Source organism: Oncorhynchus nerka, linkage group LG27, assembly GCF_034236695.1.
Source record: "Oncorhynchus nerka isolate Pitt River linkage group LG27, Oner_Uvic_2.0, whole genome shotgun sequence".
NCBI lineage: Eukaryota > Metazoa > Chordata > Actinopteri > Salmoniformes > Salmonidae > Oncorhynchus > Oncorhynchus nerka.
In genome coordinates this window covers 35,645,139-35,661,709 of record NC_088422.1, presented here as the reverse complement: position 1 = coordinate 35,661,709, position 16,571 = coordinate 35,645,139, and the positions used below count along the sequence as shown (strand labels likewise).

Below are 16,571 nucleotides of genomic sequence, written 5' to 3'. Positions count from 1 at the left end.
TTTTGTTGACGTTGAGTGTGAGGTTATTTTCCTGACACCACACTCCGAGGGCCCTCACCTCCTCCCTGTAGGCCGTCTCGTCGTTGTTGGTAATCAAGCCTACCACTGTTGTGTCGTCCGCAAACTTGATGATTGAGTTGGAGGCGTGCGTGGCCTCTAACTTCGTTAACAACTTTTCCAATTCTGATATCTTCTTTTAAATGTGATTTATTCAGCCCAGATGCAAATGTAGTTGCATTGTTTTTAATAAAACCTTTGTCCCATGAATCATCAACTGAATTTTTGTTAATAATTATGAATTCATTCAATTCAATTTCATGTGTGTTTCTCAGAGCATTGCTCTATCAATGTGGTTTTAGACTCAAGATATTTGGAATGTTTGATAGAACAATTAAGGCCTTTGAAATTCCACAAGAGAATAGCTAGTGTTGCCTTTGTTTTACTAAAATCTAGTTATTATCTTTAATGTTGATTAGCCCATGGATGTAAAATAAAAAGCAGGAACCACATGGAAACCCACCCATCGGTCCGCTCCCCACTTAGAAGACCCTCTCTATAAACCATTGACACTACTTTATGGTAAATAATGCAAGCTTCTTCAATGACTAATTTCTTTGAACAGGGGAAAAGAAACATGACCAGATTCACAGGGAATACATTACATGGTATTGGGAAGCAAGCCACAGCTTCATTCTACTTGTCAAAAATAGAGAACTGATACTGTATACTGGTTGTTGGGGTGGGATTGACATGAAGTGTGAGGCTTCCGTGGGTGGCTTTAAAAATAAATAAAAAATATATATATATATTATACACTGCTCAAAAAAAATAAAGGGAACACTTAAACAACACAATGTAACTCCAAGTCAATCACACTTCTGTGAAATCAAACTGTCCACTTAGGAAGCAACACTGATTGACAATAAATTGCACATGCTGTTGTGCAAATGGAATAGACAACAGGTGGAAATTATAGGCAATTAGCAAGACACCCCCAATAAAGGAGTGATTCTTCAGGTGGGGACCACAGACCACTTCTAAGTTCCTATGCTTCCTGGCTGATGTTTTGGTCACTTTTGAATGCTGGTGGTACTTTCACTCTAGTGGTAGCATGAGACTGAGTCTACAACCCACACAAGTGGCTCAGGTAGTGCAGCTCATCCAGGATGGCACATCAATGCGAGCTGTGGCAAGAAGGTTTGCTGTGTCTGTCAGCGTAGTGTCCAGATTATGGAGGCGCTACCAGGAGACAGGCCAGTACATCAGGAGACGTGGAGGAGGCCGTAGGAGGGCAACAACCCAGCAGCAGGACCGCTACCTCCGCCTTTGTGCAAGGAGGAGCACTGCCAGAGCCCTGCAAAATGACCTCCAGCAGGCCACAAATGTGCACGTGTCTGCTCAAATGGTCAGACTCCATGAGGGTGGTATGAGGGCCCGATGTCCACAGGTGGGGGTTGTGCTTACAGCCCAACACCGTGCAGGACGTTTGGCATTTGCCAGAGAACACCAAGATTGGAAAATTTGCCACTGGCGCCCTGTGCTCTTCACAGATGAAAGCATGTTCACACTGAGCACGTGACAGAGTCTGGAGACGCCTTGGAGAACGTTCCGCTGCCTGCAACATCCTCCAGCATGACCGGTTTGGCGGTGGGTCAGTCATGGTGTGGGGTGGCATTTCTTTGGGGGACCGCAAAGCCCTCCATGTGCTCGCCAGAGGTAGCCTGACTGCCATTAGTTACCGAGATGAGATCCTCAGACCCCTTGTGAGACAATATGCTGTTGCAGTTGGCCCTGGGTTCCTCCTAATGCAAGACAATGTTAGACCTCATGTGGCTGGAGTGTGTCAGCAGTTCCTGCAAGAGGAAGGCATTGATGCTATGGACTGGCCCGACATGGGACATCATGTCTCGCTCCATCCACCAACGCCACGTTGCACCACAGACTGTCCAGGAGTTGGCGGATGCTTTAGTCCAGGTCTGGGAGGAGATCCCTCAGGAGACCATCCGCCACCTCATCAGGAGCATGCCCAGGTGTTGTAGGGAGGTCATACAGGCACGTGGAGGCCACACACACTACTGAGCCTCATTTTGACTTGTTTTAAGGACATTACATCAAAGTTGGATCAGCCTGTAGTGTGGTTTTCCACTTTAATTTTGAGTGTGACTCCAAATCCAGACCTCCATGGGTTGATAAATTTGATTTCCATTGATAATTTTTGTGTGATTTTGTTGTCAGCACATTCAACTATGTAAAGAAAAAAGTATTTAATAAGAATATTTAATTCATTCGGATATAGGATGTTTTATTTTAGTGTTCCCTTAATTTTTTTGAGCAGTGTGTATATATATATATATATATATATACACACACACAATTCCTCATGTCTTACTAATTGGTAGGAAAACATTTGGTCCGAATCGGATGTTGAGTACTATATTAATTGAAAATGATCTGAATCCTATACATTAAAATAGCCCATTTGGGTGCAATCGGTTAGCTTAATTTCTCATAGATTAAATGATATTTCAACAAAATAATGTTTCAGAAATGCTCATCGTATCTGTTGCTAAGAACAATCTAAGATGGTGGGTGTCAACCCTCTTTCTGGTGCTTTCTGAGGTGGAACAACCCATACCTGTTCTGTCCTCCTTGCAGTGATCAGTGCTATTATAACCTCTGTATTTATGTTCTGTATTTCTGTATATAACTATGTCTGCAGTGATCAATGCAGTGTCTCGGCGTTATTTCCTCCATGCCAACGATGCTGCTGACCTGAAAGACTGGGTCCTCGCTCTGAACAAAGCTACCAAGATCACTGTGAGTACCCCAACTCCTGTAGCTAACGTTAACATTAACATATAGTGAGAGACAGGTCAATTTGCCCTGATAATAATTAATTTAACAGCCTTGGTTTCTCAAATAACTGCCTCGCCTGGTTCACCAACTACTTCTCAGATAGAGGTCAGTGTGTCAAATCAGAGGGCCTGTTGTCCGGACCTCTGGCAGCCTCTATGTGGGTGCCACAGGGTTCAATTCTCGGGCCGACTCTTTTCTCTGTATATATCAATGATGTCGCTCTTGCTGCTGGTGATTCTCTGGTCCACCTCTACGCAGACTACACCATTCTGTATACTTCTGGCCCTTCTTTGGGCACTGTGTTAACTTGCCTCCAGACAGCTTCAATGCTATACAACACTCCGTCCGTGGCCTCCAACTGCTCTTAAATGCTAGTTAAACTAAATGCATGCTCTTTAACCGATCGCTGTCTGCACCCACCCGCCCAACTAGCATCACTACTCTGGACGGTTCTGACTTAGAATATGTGGACAACTACAAATAGCTAGGGGTCTGGTTAGACTGTAAACTCTCCTTCCAGACTCCCACTAAGCATCTCCAATTCAAATTATATCTAGAATCGGCTTCCTATTTCGCAAAAAAGCATCCTTCACTCATGCTGCTAAACACCCTCGTAAAACTGACTATCCTACCGATCCTTGACTTTGGTAATGTCATTTACAATATAGCCTCCAACACTACTCAGTAAATTGGGTGCAGTCTATCACAGAGCCATCCATTTTGTCACCAAAGCCCCATATACTACCCACCACTGCGACCTGTATGCTCTCGTTGGCATATTCGTCGACAAACCCACTGGCTCCAGGTCATCTATAAGTCTTTGCTAGGTAAAGCCCCGCCTTATCTCAGATCACTGCACCTGTACACAGCCCATCTGTAAATAGCCCACCCAACTACCTCCCCATATTGTTATTTATTTTTGCTCTTTTGCACCCCAGTATCTCTACTTGCACATCTATCACTCCAATGTTTGATTATTTCGGCACTATGGCCTATTTATTGCCTTACCTCCCTAATCTTACTACATTTGCACACACTGTATATAGATTTTCTATTTTGTTATTGACTGTACATTTGTTTATCCCATGTGTAACTCTGTGTTGTTGTTTTTTGTCACACTGCTTTGCTTTATCTTGGCCAGGTCGCAGTTGTAAATGAGAACTTGTTCTCAACTGAGGTGAAATGCAAAATGTACAAATTTGATTGATAGGAGAAATAAATTCCCACCATAAAGCACCAGGCAGCTACTTGATTTCTGTGTCTTGACACAACACAGTGCTACTCCTTTCCTCATTTTACGATTGGACCTTCCCCCACCGCTAATTATGCTTTTGGTTTGGCACGCGCACATACTCTCACAATCTCTCATCTAGAATATGAGGAAATGGTGAAACAGGACAGCATGATTTGTGTTTTGAGGTTTCACAGAGCACATTCCCTCACAGTGTGTGTTGAATCCTATATTCAGCCTGTGGGGGGGGGCTTTCCACACGTACACTGTTTATAATATAATACTGTATATACTGTACCATTTAGCAGATGCTTTTCACGGGTCCATTTGGAACGGGTATTAAAAAAGTGAATTCATGCATATCTGTTCCGGATGGGAATGCCCCAGGTCCATTTGGAACGGGTATTAAAAAAGTGAATTCATGCATATCTGTTCCGGATGGGAATGCCCCAGGTCCATTTGGAACGGGTAATAAAAAGTGAATTCATGCATATCTGTTCCGGATGGGAATGCCCCAGGTCCATTTGGAACGGGTAATAAGAAAGTGAATTCATGCATATCTGTTCCGGATGGGAATGCCCCAGGTCCATTTGATGGGAATGCCCCAGGTCCATTTGGAACGGGTATTAAAAAGTGAATTCATGCATATCTGTTCCGGATGGGAATGCCCCAGGTCCATTTGGAACGGGTAATAAGAAAGTGAATTCATGCATATCTGTTCCGGATGGGAATGCCCCAGGTCCATTTGGAACGGGTAATAAGAAAGTGAATTCATGCATATCTGCATATCTGTCCATTTGGAACCGGATGGGAATGCCCCAGGTCCATTTGGAACGGGTAATAAGAAAGTGAATTCATGCATATCTGTTCCGGATGGGAATGCCCCAGGTCCATTTGGAACGGGTAATGAAGATATCTGTTCCGGATGGGAATGCCCCAGGTCCATTCATGCATATCTGTTCCGGATGGGAATGCCCCAGGTCCATTTGGAACGGGTAATAAGAAAGTGAATTCATGCATATCTGTTCCGGATGGGAATGCCCCAGGTCCATTTGGAACGGGTAATAAGAAAGTGAATTCATGCATATCTGTTCCGGATGGGAATGCCCCAGGTCCATTTCGGAACGGGTCCAACTTTTTGGACCCGTGAAGGCCTCTAGTTGCAAGTGCCATGCTCTACCAGGACCACACACATCTGCTGTGCTGTGGAGCTGCCATAAAAATCTGACACACACACACAAACTTCTTGACCAGAGAGTTTAATGCTGAAGGCCTGTAACTCCTCCCCTCCACACTTCTACAGAAGGCTGAGAGCAGCAGTTTGTGGTTATGTCCCAATAATCTTTTTTTTCTCCTGAAGTGTGCACTCGTTCACCACTCCACATAAATTTGAAAACATTGGATTGGTGTAGGCCTAGAGGGAGTTTCCATATACAGTGCCTTGAAAAAGTATTCATACCCCTTGACTTATTCCACATTTTGTTGTGTTACAGCCTGAATTTCTTTTTTCACGTATCTACACACAATACCCCATAATGACAAAGTGAAAACATGTTTTTAGAAATGTTTGCAAATGTATTGAAAATTTAATTCAGAAATATCTCATTTACTTAAATATTCACACCCCTGAGTCAATACATGTTAGAATCTTCAAGCTCTGTCAAGTTGGTTGTTTATCATTGCTAGACAGCCATTTTCAAATCTTGCCATAGATTTTTGAGCTGATTTTAATTCAAAACTATAACTAGGCCACTCAGGAACATTCATGTCGTCTTGGTAAGCTACTCCGGTGTATATCAAATCACATTAACAGATGTTATTGCAGGGGTAGTGAAATGCTTGTGCTTCTATCTCCGACAGTGCAGTAATATCTAACAAGTAATATCCAGTCCAACGTATACCCAGTTCCCAATAAATCTAAGTAGAAATGAATTAAGACTATATACACATGGACGAGCAACGTCAGAGCGGAACGAACTAAGATACAGTAGAATAGTATAGAAACAACAGTATATACATATGAGATGAGTAAATGCAAGATACAGTATGTAAGCATTATTAAGTCAATGAGATACCGTAGAATAGTGTAGAAAACAGTATATTCCTATGAGATGAGCAATGCCAGATATGTAAACCGTATATTTGGCCTTTGTTTTAGGTTCTTGTCCTGCTGACAGGTGAAATTTGTCTCCTGGTGTTTTTGGAAAGCAGACTGAACACTAGGTTTTCCTCTGGGATTTTGCCTGTACTTAGCTCTATTCCGTTTCTTTTTATCCCCAAAAACTCCAGAGTCCTTGCCGATAATAAGCATACTCATAACATGATGCAGCCACCACCATGCTTTTAAATCTATAGTGTTGTACTCAGTGATGTGTTGTGTTGAATTTGCCTCAATCGTAACGCTTTGTATTCAGGACATAAAGTCAAAAAAAAAAAAAAAAATTGCCTTATTGCCAAAGAATGCATGTTTTAGAATATTTCTGTTCTGTACAGGCTTGCTTCTTTTCACTCTGTCATTTAGGTTAGTATTGTGGAGTAACTACACTATTTATTTATTTTGATTTTTTTTACATTTAGTGTGTAGATCAGCTTTAATATTGCAGATAGATTGTAGTTTCCATCAATCTAATTGTCTGCATCACTTCCAATCCCCCATATATATTTTTTGCTTATACACACACACACACACCTTTTTAAAAATATAGTTTCCTTTATTACCCTACCACCCTTCCCCCAATTGGAGCAAACTAATGAACAACAAAGCTTAGGCCTGTATTTCCAGCTTATACAAACTATATACATTTTATGGACAGTCTATTTTACAATAGTTCTATTTTGTTTGTTTTTACTCCCGTCCTTCCTCAACCTCTCCCATCTATTCCTGACTTCCATCCGGTTTGATTTCTATTTGCCATATATTTCAAACTGCTCTTTCATAGAAGTTCTTAACCTATATATGTTTACCGTGCACAGTATGTTTTACATTAATTTTCTTGTTGTTATTAGTCCCAACCTTCAGCTCCATTATACCCCTCCCATCTATCTCTTAACACCATCCATATTGGATTTCTATTTGCCATTCCGTTTATTTTTATCACAAAAAAACTCTAGAGTCCTTGCCGATGACAAGCATACTCATAACATGATGCAGCCACTAGCATGCTTGTAAATCTATAGCGTGGTACTCAGTGATATGTTGTTGGATTTGCCTCAATCACACCGCTTTGTATTCAGGACATAGTTAGTAGTTCATTTATTTTATTTTTTATACTTTAGTGCTTTATTGCAAACAGAATGCAAGTTTTTTTGTATATTTTTATTCTGTACAGGCTTGCTTCTTTTCACTCTGTCATTTAGGTTAGTATTGTGGAGTAACTACACTTGTTGATCCATCCTCAGTTTTCTTCTATCACAGCCATTTTGCTCTGTAAAATCACCGTTGGCCTCATGGTGAAATCCCTGAGCGGCTTCTTTCCTCTCCGGCAACTGAGTTAGGAAGGACGCCTGCATCTTTGTAGTGACTGGGTGTATTGATACACCATCCAAAGTCGAATTAATAACTTAACCATGCTCAAAAGGATATTCAATGCTTGCTTTTCTAATCCACCTACCAATAGGTGCCCTTCTTTGCGAGGCATTGGAAAACCTCCCTGGTCTTTGTGGTTGAATCTGTGTTTGAAATTCACTGCTCGACTGAGGGACCTTACAGATGATAATTGTATGTGGTGGGTGAGGTAGTCATTAAAAAATCATTTTAAACATTATTATTTCACACAGTGAGTCCATGCAACTTATTATGTGACTTGTTAAGCTAAGTTTGTCTCCTGATCTGATTTAAGCCATAACAAAGGGGCGGAATTTTTATTGACTGATCTTTGAACTAATTTGTAAAAATTTCTAAAAACATCATTCCACTTTGACATTATGGGATATTATGTGTAGGCCAGTGACACAAAATCTCTATTTAATCAAATTTATATTCAGGCTGTAACACAACAAAATGTGGAAAAAGTCAATGGGTGCGAATACTTTCGTACGGCACTGTAGCAGTCATTTTCTTTCCAATCCATGAAGGGAAGTGTCACACTTCGGGAGGAAGGAGAGATTATTGGAACCTGTGTCAGAAAGGTCACCACTGTCTGTGGCTCTGTGAGGCTGAAGTGTGGTGCTGCTTTCTTCTCTATTGTCACCTGTCCTCACACAACTCTCGCTCTTCCACTTCCTCTTTAACTGCCCTGTATTCCCATTGAAGAAACCCTGTATGCCTTATGGGCCTTGTTTATCTCACATTTCTTGTTTATCACTCCATAAATGTGTTATAATGCATTTATAGTTTCATAGGATATCAATAAGTAAACCTGAATGGTAATGTGTTGTTGGCTAAAGGCCAACTGCTAGCTGTGTGTTTGACTTATTGCTCAAACTGTTGTTTTCTGTAGGTCCCTAAAGCAGGGCCTCTCCAGCCCAGATCAGAGGTTTCTACAGTAACCGGTGAGGCAGGGGGTAAGAGGCTGGCCTACAAGACTGAGATCATCGGGGGAGTGGTGGTACACACACCCATCTACCAGGTACTATGGTCTAGACCAAATATACTATTGCCATGATGACAGTGAAGATGGCGGTAATGATGACGTGATGATGATGATGATGATGATAGTTGTGAGGATGATGATTGTGTGTGTTGCAGAATGAGGGGGGAGAAATGGAGGTAGGGGACAGGAGGGTCTCCTCTGTAGGCAGTAGACCAGGTGTACTGAGGTGTGGCTATTGTGTCAAACAGGGTAACGTGGTGAGTACACACACACACACACACACACACACGCTCGTACACACACACTTTTGAACTAATCTGTTGTGTGTTTCAGAGGAAAAGCTGGAAGAGACGTTTCTTCACACTGGACCACAACGCTGTCAGTTACTACAAGTGTGAGATGGTGAGGTCATATCCTGTCCCTCTCCTCTGTGTGTGGCTCTGAGTGGTAACGCTGTTGCTGTTTAGACCTCACTGGGGTGTAATTACAGATGTCCTCATGGATTTGGGATAGGAAATACAAACCAAGCCAATACATTCTAGGAAAAATCATGTGTCCTCCATGTTTAAGTCTTTGGTTCTGGTTTTGTGTGTTTAGTGTTCTGTGTGACAGATATGTCAGTGGAATAGAGTAAAGTGGTGTTTTTCTGATGTGCGCGTGTGTGTAACCTGCATTTGATATGTATTTCAGGATAAGGAGCCCCTGAGAACTGTTTCTCTGAGAGACATTCAGAAGGTCCATGAGTGTCTGGTGAAATCTGGGTGAGAGTCATACACCTCTTTTTCTCTCGTTCTCTCGACACCAGACAAACACACAAACACAGAAGCTCAATGTCTTACCCACTCATCTCTGTCAGGGACCTGCTGATGAGAGATAACCTGTTTGAAATCATCACCAGCTCCAGGGTCTTCTACGTCCAGGTAGGAGGGGTGTGTGTGTGTGTGTGTGTGGTGTGTGTGTGTGGGTGTGTGTGTGTGTGTGTGTGTGTGTGTGTGTGTGTGTGTGTGTGTGTGTGTGTGGTCGTCAGTTGGGCTTCCAGCTGTGTTGACTCCTCTCTGGCTTGATGCTCTGTTGCTCATGTGTGGCCTTACTTCTGTTTTTGGAGAAATGGACAGGATGTTTTTTGTGAATTGGAGGAGTACTTTCCCAACACTTAACCGTAAGAACAATAACATCCCTTGTCCCCCCATGGGAGAACAGCTGACTAGGGGCAGGGGCCTCAGATCACAGAGAGGTGTGTGTGTGTGTGTGTGTGTGTGTGTGCTTACTGAGTTGTTTAAGCGTGATGTGTAAGCATGTGCTGGTTTTGTTGCAGACAGACACTCCAGAGGACATGCAGGGCTGGATCAGAGACATTGAGTTGAAGATACAGGATTTCAGAGGCCCTGCCAAGGTAGATTTAGATACATACAAAAGCCTCAAATCACAACTCCTCAGAATTTGCCCCACATGATCCGACGGGCCGACTAGCAATTCAGACCAGTACTATTAGTGGTCCTTATGGCATGCCCAAATGCAAGCGTGATTCAGTGGGGGAATTGGAAAAATGGAATCTCTCTCTCTCTCTCAGGGTTCTGCATTTACGTTTGCCTCCTCACTGTATCGCCATGGTAACTCCTCCCACCCACCCTCTGTGTTCCGTGGTCGCCAGGGAGATGACAGGAGACCCCCACTAGTGAAGTCGTGTTCCGTGGCCCCGGGGTGGCAGCCCTGGACCCCCGTACCCCAAAGAGAGGCTCCCGCTCTGGGCACACTGGACAAGGACAGTCACTTTAGCAATCTGCCCTCCAGTCTTTCCTCTCGCTCCACCTCTTCCTCCACCTCCTCATCTTCATCCTCCCCCTCCACTCCCACTCTCATCCCACAGGGGGTCCCAGCTCCAGCCCTAGCCAGTGGTGTGGGGGTCCCAGCCTGCTCTGGCCCCATAGCTCCAGACCCCTCCAGCAGCCGGAGGAGACACCGCTCTCAGCCTCAGCCCCCCAAAGGCCGCAGCTTCCCTTTCAGCCTGGACGATGATGGCATCCGCACCACCGACGTCTAGAAGCATCACTTCTAGAATCAACAAAACTCTGGATCCAACAATATATAGAACCACCATCTAGAACCAATGTGTAGACAGACAAACAATGACACTTGTTTGAGTGCTTTCTACCATTGAAAGACTGAACCTCCCTCCCCCACCCCCTTCTCCTCTGCTCTAAGAGTTTCACAGGCCTGCTGCTGAAGCTACGTCTGCTGTGGGTCTGTTTGCGGAGGTAGCCCTGGTGGGGGAGGGTAGTGATGTAAACTGGGGTTCCTGGATGCGTTCTCTCACTGAGGGGTGTGTCAGTAGTGGCTGTGGGCTTTTGGTATAGAGGGTGATTCGGAGAGAGCAGTCTTGGGCAGACTGGGAGGGGTTATCAGTATTAGAGTGTCTGGTGGAATGTGAAGGATATGTTATTTTATTGTACGATTTCCTCTTTAAACTTGAATGTAGTCCACCCAGGTACTGAGATGAAGGAAGGTGGATGCTGTGGTGGAGCCTGGTCTGTCTACCGAACACCCTCCACTAGTCTAAGTCAGCTGGTCTTTTGCTTGTATTAACCAAGGCTACGTCCCAATTGGCACCCACTATGGGTCCTGGTCAAAAGTAGTACACTATATAATGAATATGGTGCCACTGCCAATTGGGACCAAACCCAACATGTCTGTGGCTCTGCCTGTAGACAGTCCTGCTCCCTTGTTAGACTGCATCCAATTGCGTCAAATCGCTACATCAGCAGCACATTTTGTATATACACTTTTAGCGTATTTCTGCACATTGTTCCACAAGCCTGGATTCTCTTGCTCAAATGCAAATGATCTACTATGGTATTGTGTCATGTCACATGTTGTGTTTTGCCTGCCTGCACCTCACCGACCCAGGTCCAGGTGTGCTTTTCCCTTCTCTTTAAACTTAACCTGTCATGTTTCTCATTCTTTACATAGACTCCTGTTATAAATCACAAACGTGTGTGTGTGTGTGTGTCAGACATCGGTTCAAATACTATTTAATGTATTTGAATTAATTTTCAATACATTTGAAACATGTATTCAGGTAACCTTTATTTGAAAAAAAAACAAGTAGTTGAATATTGGAAAGTATTTGAAAATACTCAAATACACTCCCATACATTTAACCCAGTTATTTGAAAATAGTATTTGAAATAAGTATTTTAATATACTTTTAAAATACAATTTGGTCGACTATTTGTTTTAGTTTTTTTTTTACATATAACTCAAATAAAAGTACCTGTTTTGGGCTGTGTATTTGAAAACACTGAAATACACAGAAAAAAAAGTATTTAAATAACAAATGCTCAAATACACATGTATTTGAACCCAGAGTGTGTGTGTGTATCTGTGTGTTGAGTTTATCATGGTTGACTGGCTGGTCAAACATATTAGAGACAGGATAATGTTTGGCATCTTTTATTTCTGTATATGATCTTTTAGCATTTTGCAGTACTGTAATTCCGGAAAGAGAAAGGTTAAATGCTAATGTCTGCTATTTCTAATGCAATTTCATGTATTTTGCTCTTCTGGTTACTGTTTTCTCTGATTAATTCCTGTGGTACAGTATTTCAGATGTAATGGACTGCCTTCTACCTCGTACCTGGTGTCCACTCACCTACCTGATCATAATGGTGTTGTTGTTTTTTTTTACTTATAAGCAAGTGTATTAAATAATAAGACAAAAGCTTTTTAGTTCTGTTGTAAAGTTGTCTGATTTGAAACCAATCTAGTTTTGGCCAGTACTTTTGATGTGAAGTGAGTGTATGACCCACTCAGTCCTGCTATAATAGTAACCGTTTGTCATCCTGTGATGTGACAGTGTCACTGGTGTGCTGGATACAAGCAACACAAAGAACTTAACAGATGGTGTGAGAAAAAGACAGACAGAAATACAATTTTTCTCTCTCCTATTGTATCTCCTCTTCTCTCCTTCTCGTCTCTCTCCTCTTCTCTTATTCCTACCTCTCTCCTAGAGGTGAGATGAAGTGACCCCGGACCGTCCACCCTGGCCGGCCCCGCCAGAGGCTGTGTTAAGTGAAGTCTTTCACACGTCCAGTGCTGAAACCTGTGACCCAATGCTAACCCAGACCACCCCGCCTGGGGACATGCCTCCTGAGCTCTGTACCATGGTGGGGAAAGGTGTGAGCCACAGTAAAGGCCACATTAACACAGTAAAGGGCCTTAGAGCATCACAAATGTCAGCTGTGTTGACATGAGTTTTCAGCCTTTAAAGACTGACATCCCAGAAGTGATAAAGTATCCAACTGGAAGGAAGAGGCTTTTTAAAGGTAGCAATTAAACAGGACTGACTGATGGAGGACAAGGAAGGTTGAGGAGGAGATAATGATGTCTAGGTGAGGAGGGGGATAATAATGTCTAGGAGAGGAGGAGATAATGATATCTAGGAGAGGAGGAGGAGGATAATGATATCTAGGAGAGGAGGGGGATAATAATGTCTAGGAGAGGAGGAGATAATGATGTCTAGGAGAGGAGGAGGAGGATAATGATATCTAGGAGAGGAGGAGGAGATAATGATATCTAGGAGAGGAGGGGGATAATGTCTAGGAGAGGAGGAGATAATGATGTCTAGGAGAGGAGGAGGAGATAATGATATCTAGGAGAGGAGGGGGATAATAATGTCTAGGAGAGGAGGAGATAATGATGTCTAGGAGAGGAGGAGGAGGATAATGATATCTAGGAGAGGAGGAGGAGATAATGATGTCTAGGTGAGGAGGAGGAGATAATAATGTCTTGGAGAGGGGGAGGAGATAATGATGTCTAGGAGAGGAGGAGAATAATGTCTAGGAGATGAGGGGGATAATATCTAGGAGAGGAGGAGATAATGATGTCTAGGAGAGGAGGGGATAATGATGTCTAGGAGAGGAGGGGATAATGATGTCTAGGAGAGGATGGGGATAATGATGTCTAGGTGGGGAGGAGGATAATGATGTCTAGGAGAGGAGGAGGATAATGATGTCTAGGTGGGGAGGAGGGTAATGATATCTAGGAGAGGAGGAAGATAATGTCTAGGAGAGGAGGAAGATAATGATATGTGAGGAGGATAATGTTGTCTATGTGAGGATGAGGATTATGGTGTCTAGGTGAGGAGGATCATGTCTAGGCCAGCAAGCCTTATATGGAAAATATGAGGTCTTAATGCATAAAGTAGTTAATCCTGTAGTAGTTCATTTCTGATGAAGCTCTAAGCCATTCTCTGTTGCTCGCTCTCTTTCTCTCCATCTCTCTCGTGTGGCCAATGGCCATCAGTGCGTAAAGAAGGTCACTTGTGTTTAGTAACACTTCAGAGTGACGCCTGTGAGTGAAATGTTCCTCTCTGGACATACACGCAGGCACAGAGGCTGGTATCCTAAATGTTAATGTTACCACATGGACACCTCTGTGCCCCCTTCTCACCCTAACCCCAGGCCCTTTCTGTCCCCTCAAACTCGGCACCTGCGACTTTATTGGTCAAATGCCAGCGGATAAAATAATGGGCATTTTTCTGCAGAGAAACTCTGCCGTCTGTGTGTGTGAGCGTGTTTAGAAGAGTTTAGGAGTATGTGACCTGATGGTTTGGAACTCAGAATTTGAGCACCGTGTTTCTGTGTGCTATTTTGATGTTAGTCCCTGTTCTGCTGTGTCTGTCAGAGCAGAGGGCCAACACTAGAGGGCGATGGAGGGCCAGACACATCTCTATCAGGACAGTGACCCTAGAAGAGACTAGCCCTGTCTGAGGAACACACTGCACACACAGACTAATAATACAAGTCATTTACAGTAGTGATGTTGTTTTATTGAACAATCGTGTAGTGTGGGCTAATAGACAGTAGAGTGTGCTAACAAAGTGTCTTTTGCAGCCTGGGATCTGGTGCCAGAAAACTATGTTCTGCATTCCAACCCCAATATAAAGTAATAACACAGTGAAACAACACTTCCTTGAGTCTCTGTGCCATTCGGCATCTCTCATTGGAATCCAATCAGGACAGCTTGTAGTTATTCTTTATGTAGTTTATCATGTGAGGTTCCCTCTCTTTTCCACAAAATAGGACATGAGAGAGACCACCTGACCGAAGGGGGTGGGGGAGAGGGAGAGGGGGGCAGGAATGTGACTTACCCTGTGTGATGTGATTGTTTGCAGAGAAATGGGTTGACCTTGTCCATTGCTACCACACACACACTCATTCCCTTTGGTCTGGCTGTAGGTGTGTGGGACAAAGCTGTGGAGTGCTGGAACACTTGGAACCACTTCCTCCATACAGACCTAGCGGTTAGGAGCGTTGGACCAGTTACTGGCGTAACCAAAAGGTCGCTGGTTCGAATCCCAGAGCCGACTACTTGAAAAATCGGCTGATGTGCCCTTGAGCAAGCCACTTAACCCCAATTGCTCCTTTAAGTCGCTCTGGATAAGAGTGTCTGCAAAATGACTAAAACGTTTTTTAATGACTTGATAGAGGAAATGTAGAAGTAAGGATGGGACAGTGTAGTCCAACCATGGCCACAAAAAGGCATGTATTTGACCTCTGTCTATGTCTCTCTCAGCTTCTTAGTTCTAGAATGTTAGTTCTAACATGGAGCAGTTTGTTTGGTTACTCAGCTTCTATACTCTCACTGTTGGAGAGTTGAAAACATGCCTACTGGAGTGAAATGACAGGCCCTATCACATAGGCCTGACCTAACCTTCTATTTATCGACTGAGATGATGTTCTAGAAGTCTTAAGTAAAAGATCAATATGGCAAGTTCAAAACAATCAAATTCTGTTTGAGACAAATATTTGTGATAAAGTCAATAAATAATTTGAATTGATTAATTTGCCTTTTTTTCAAACAATGTAGCCTTCAACTATTAGTGTACTTTATTTGATTTCTACACACAGAGACGAAATATAGGTTATATTATCTGCAATTATAAATTCTTAAACTAAAATCTCTTTAAAATCATAGTATTTTAGATGTTGCTTAAGACAACTAAATTGTACAAAACAGCACTTGATGAGTATTAGAAAATATTTTTCAAACATGTTAAGTGGTATTCAAGTTAATAGGCTTTCTACATTTATGATTTGGTTATTTTTTTATTTTTTTTATTTCACCTTTATTTAACCAGGTAGGCTAGTTGAGAACAAGTTCTCATTTGCAACTGCGACCTGGCCGTTATGGGATGTTTCACTCCCTGCCAGTCAGTTTAAGATTAAATAAATACATTGCATTAATATATACCTAAATCTAAAAATATAGCCTACCATTGAAAAAAAAAAAGAAGTTTAGCCTTAATTGCTAATCTGATTTTTTTTTAAGATACCTCTTTGAATTTATTGATTGGCCCCTACATTCGTTTATAACAATCTGATATATTTGGTACATTGCAGTTATAAAGAACAACAGTTTTCGAATTATGCCATTTATTTGTTTTATAAAACACAAATTATTAAAAAGATGAATTGGAAATGCGCGTCCCTCAAGCCAACACGCATGTCAAACTATGGCCTACCAAAAAATATTCTCACAAACAGTTGCTGTTCGTAATGAATGTTTTTGTTCGAAATTAGATCAGAATGTGATTACACATGGAGGCCTACAATTATAGCTATGAATGTAAACCATCGGTCTAGAAAGTACTGAGAAAGAATCCGACTTTATTTCATCTGAATCATACAAATCATACCCGTTCACAACTGCACATGCAACCGCAGTCAGAAAAGACGGCCGACCATTCACTTGACCAAACATGAAAAATGCATATTCTATAAATATACTGTGAGAGTAGGCCAACTATCTCGAAACGATTGTTTAACGGAATTCAAAATATTATACACAAAATATTTCAAGATTTTTGTATATCACACCGAGGCTGATGTTTCTGATTCGCAGCGCAGGATTAGGATTGTAGATGTTAGTGGGTCTCTATCTTTTTCTCTCTT

General features: G+C 42.4%; 1 protein-coding gene across 2 annotated transcripts in view; it reads left to right on the top strand.

The window, feature by feature from the left end:
- The window catches only part of LOC115111676 (pleckstrin homology domain-containing family A member 2-like), a 36,395-nt gene extending 24,050 nt beyond the window's left edge, over positions 1-12,345 (top strand). Inside the window, exons 5-12 of one of the 2 annotated variants that reach the window (XM_029638005.2) lie at positions 2,720-2,817; positions 8,527-8,655; positions 8,775-8,876; positions 8,953-9,021; positions 9,310-9,380; positions 9,476-9,539; positions 9,935-10,012; positions 10,190-12,345. In XM_029638005.2, coding sequence (XP_029493865.1) covers positions 2,720-2,817; positions 8,527-8,655; positions 8,775-8,876; positions 8,953-9,021; positions 9,310-9,380; positions 9,476-9,539; positions 9,935-10,012; positions 10,190-10,660 — 1,082 coding nt within the window. In that variant the 3' untranslated portion in view covers positions 10,661-12,345. The remainder of the gene's footprint in view (positions 1-2,719; positions 2,818-8,526; positions 8,656-8,774; positions 8,877-8,952; positions 9,022-9,309; positions 9,381-9,475; positions 9,540-9,934; positions 10,013-10,189) is intronic. The other variant, XM_029638006.2, reaches the window with a different exon arrangement.
- The last annotated feature ends 4,226 nt before the right edge of the window (positions 12,346-16,571 follow it).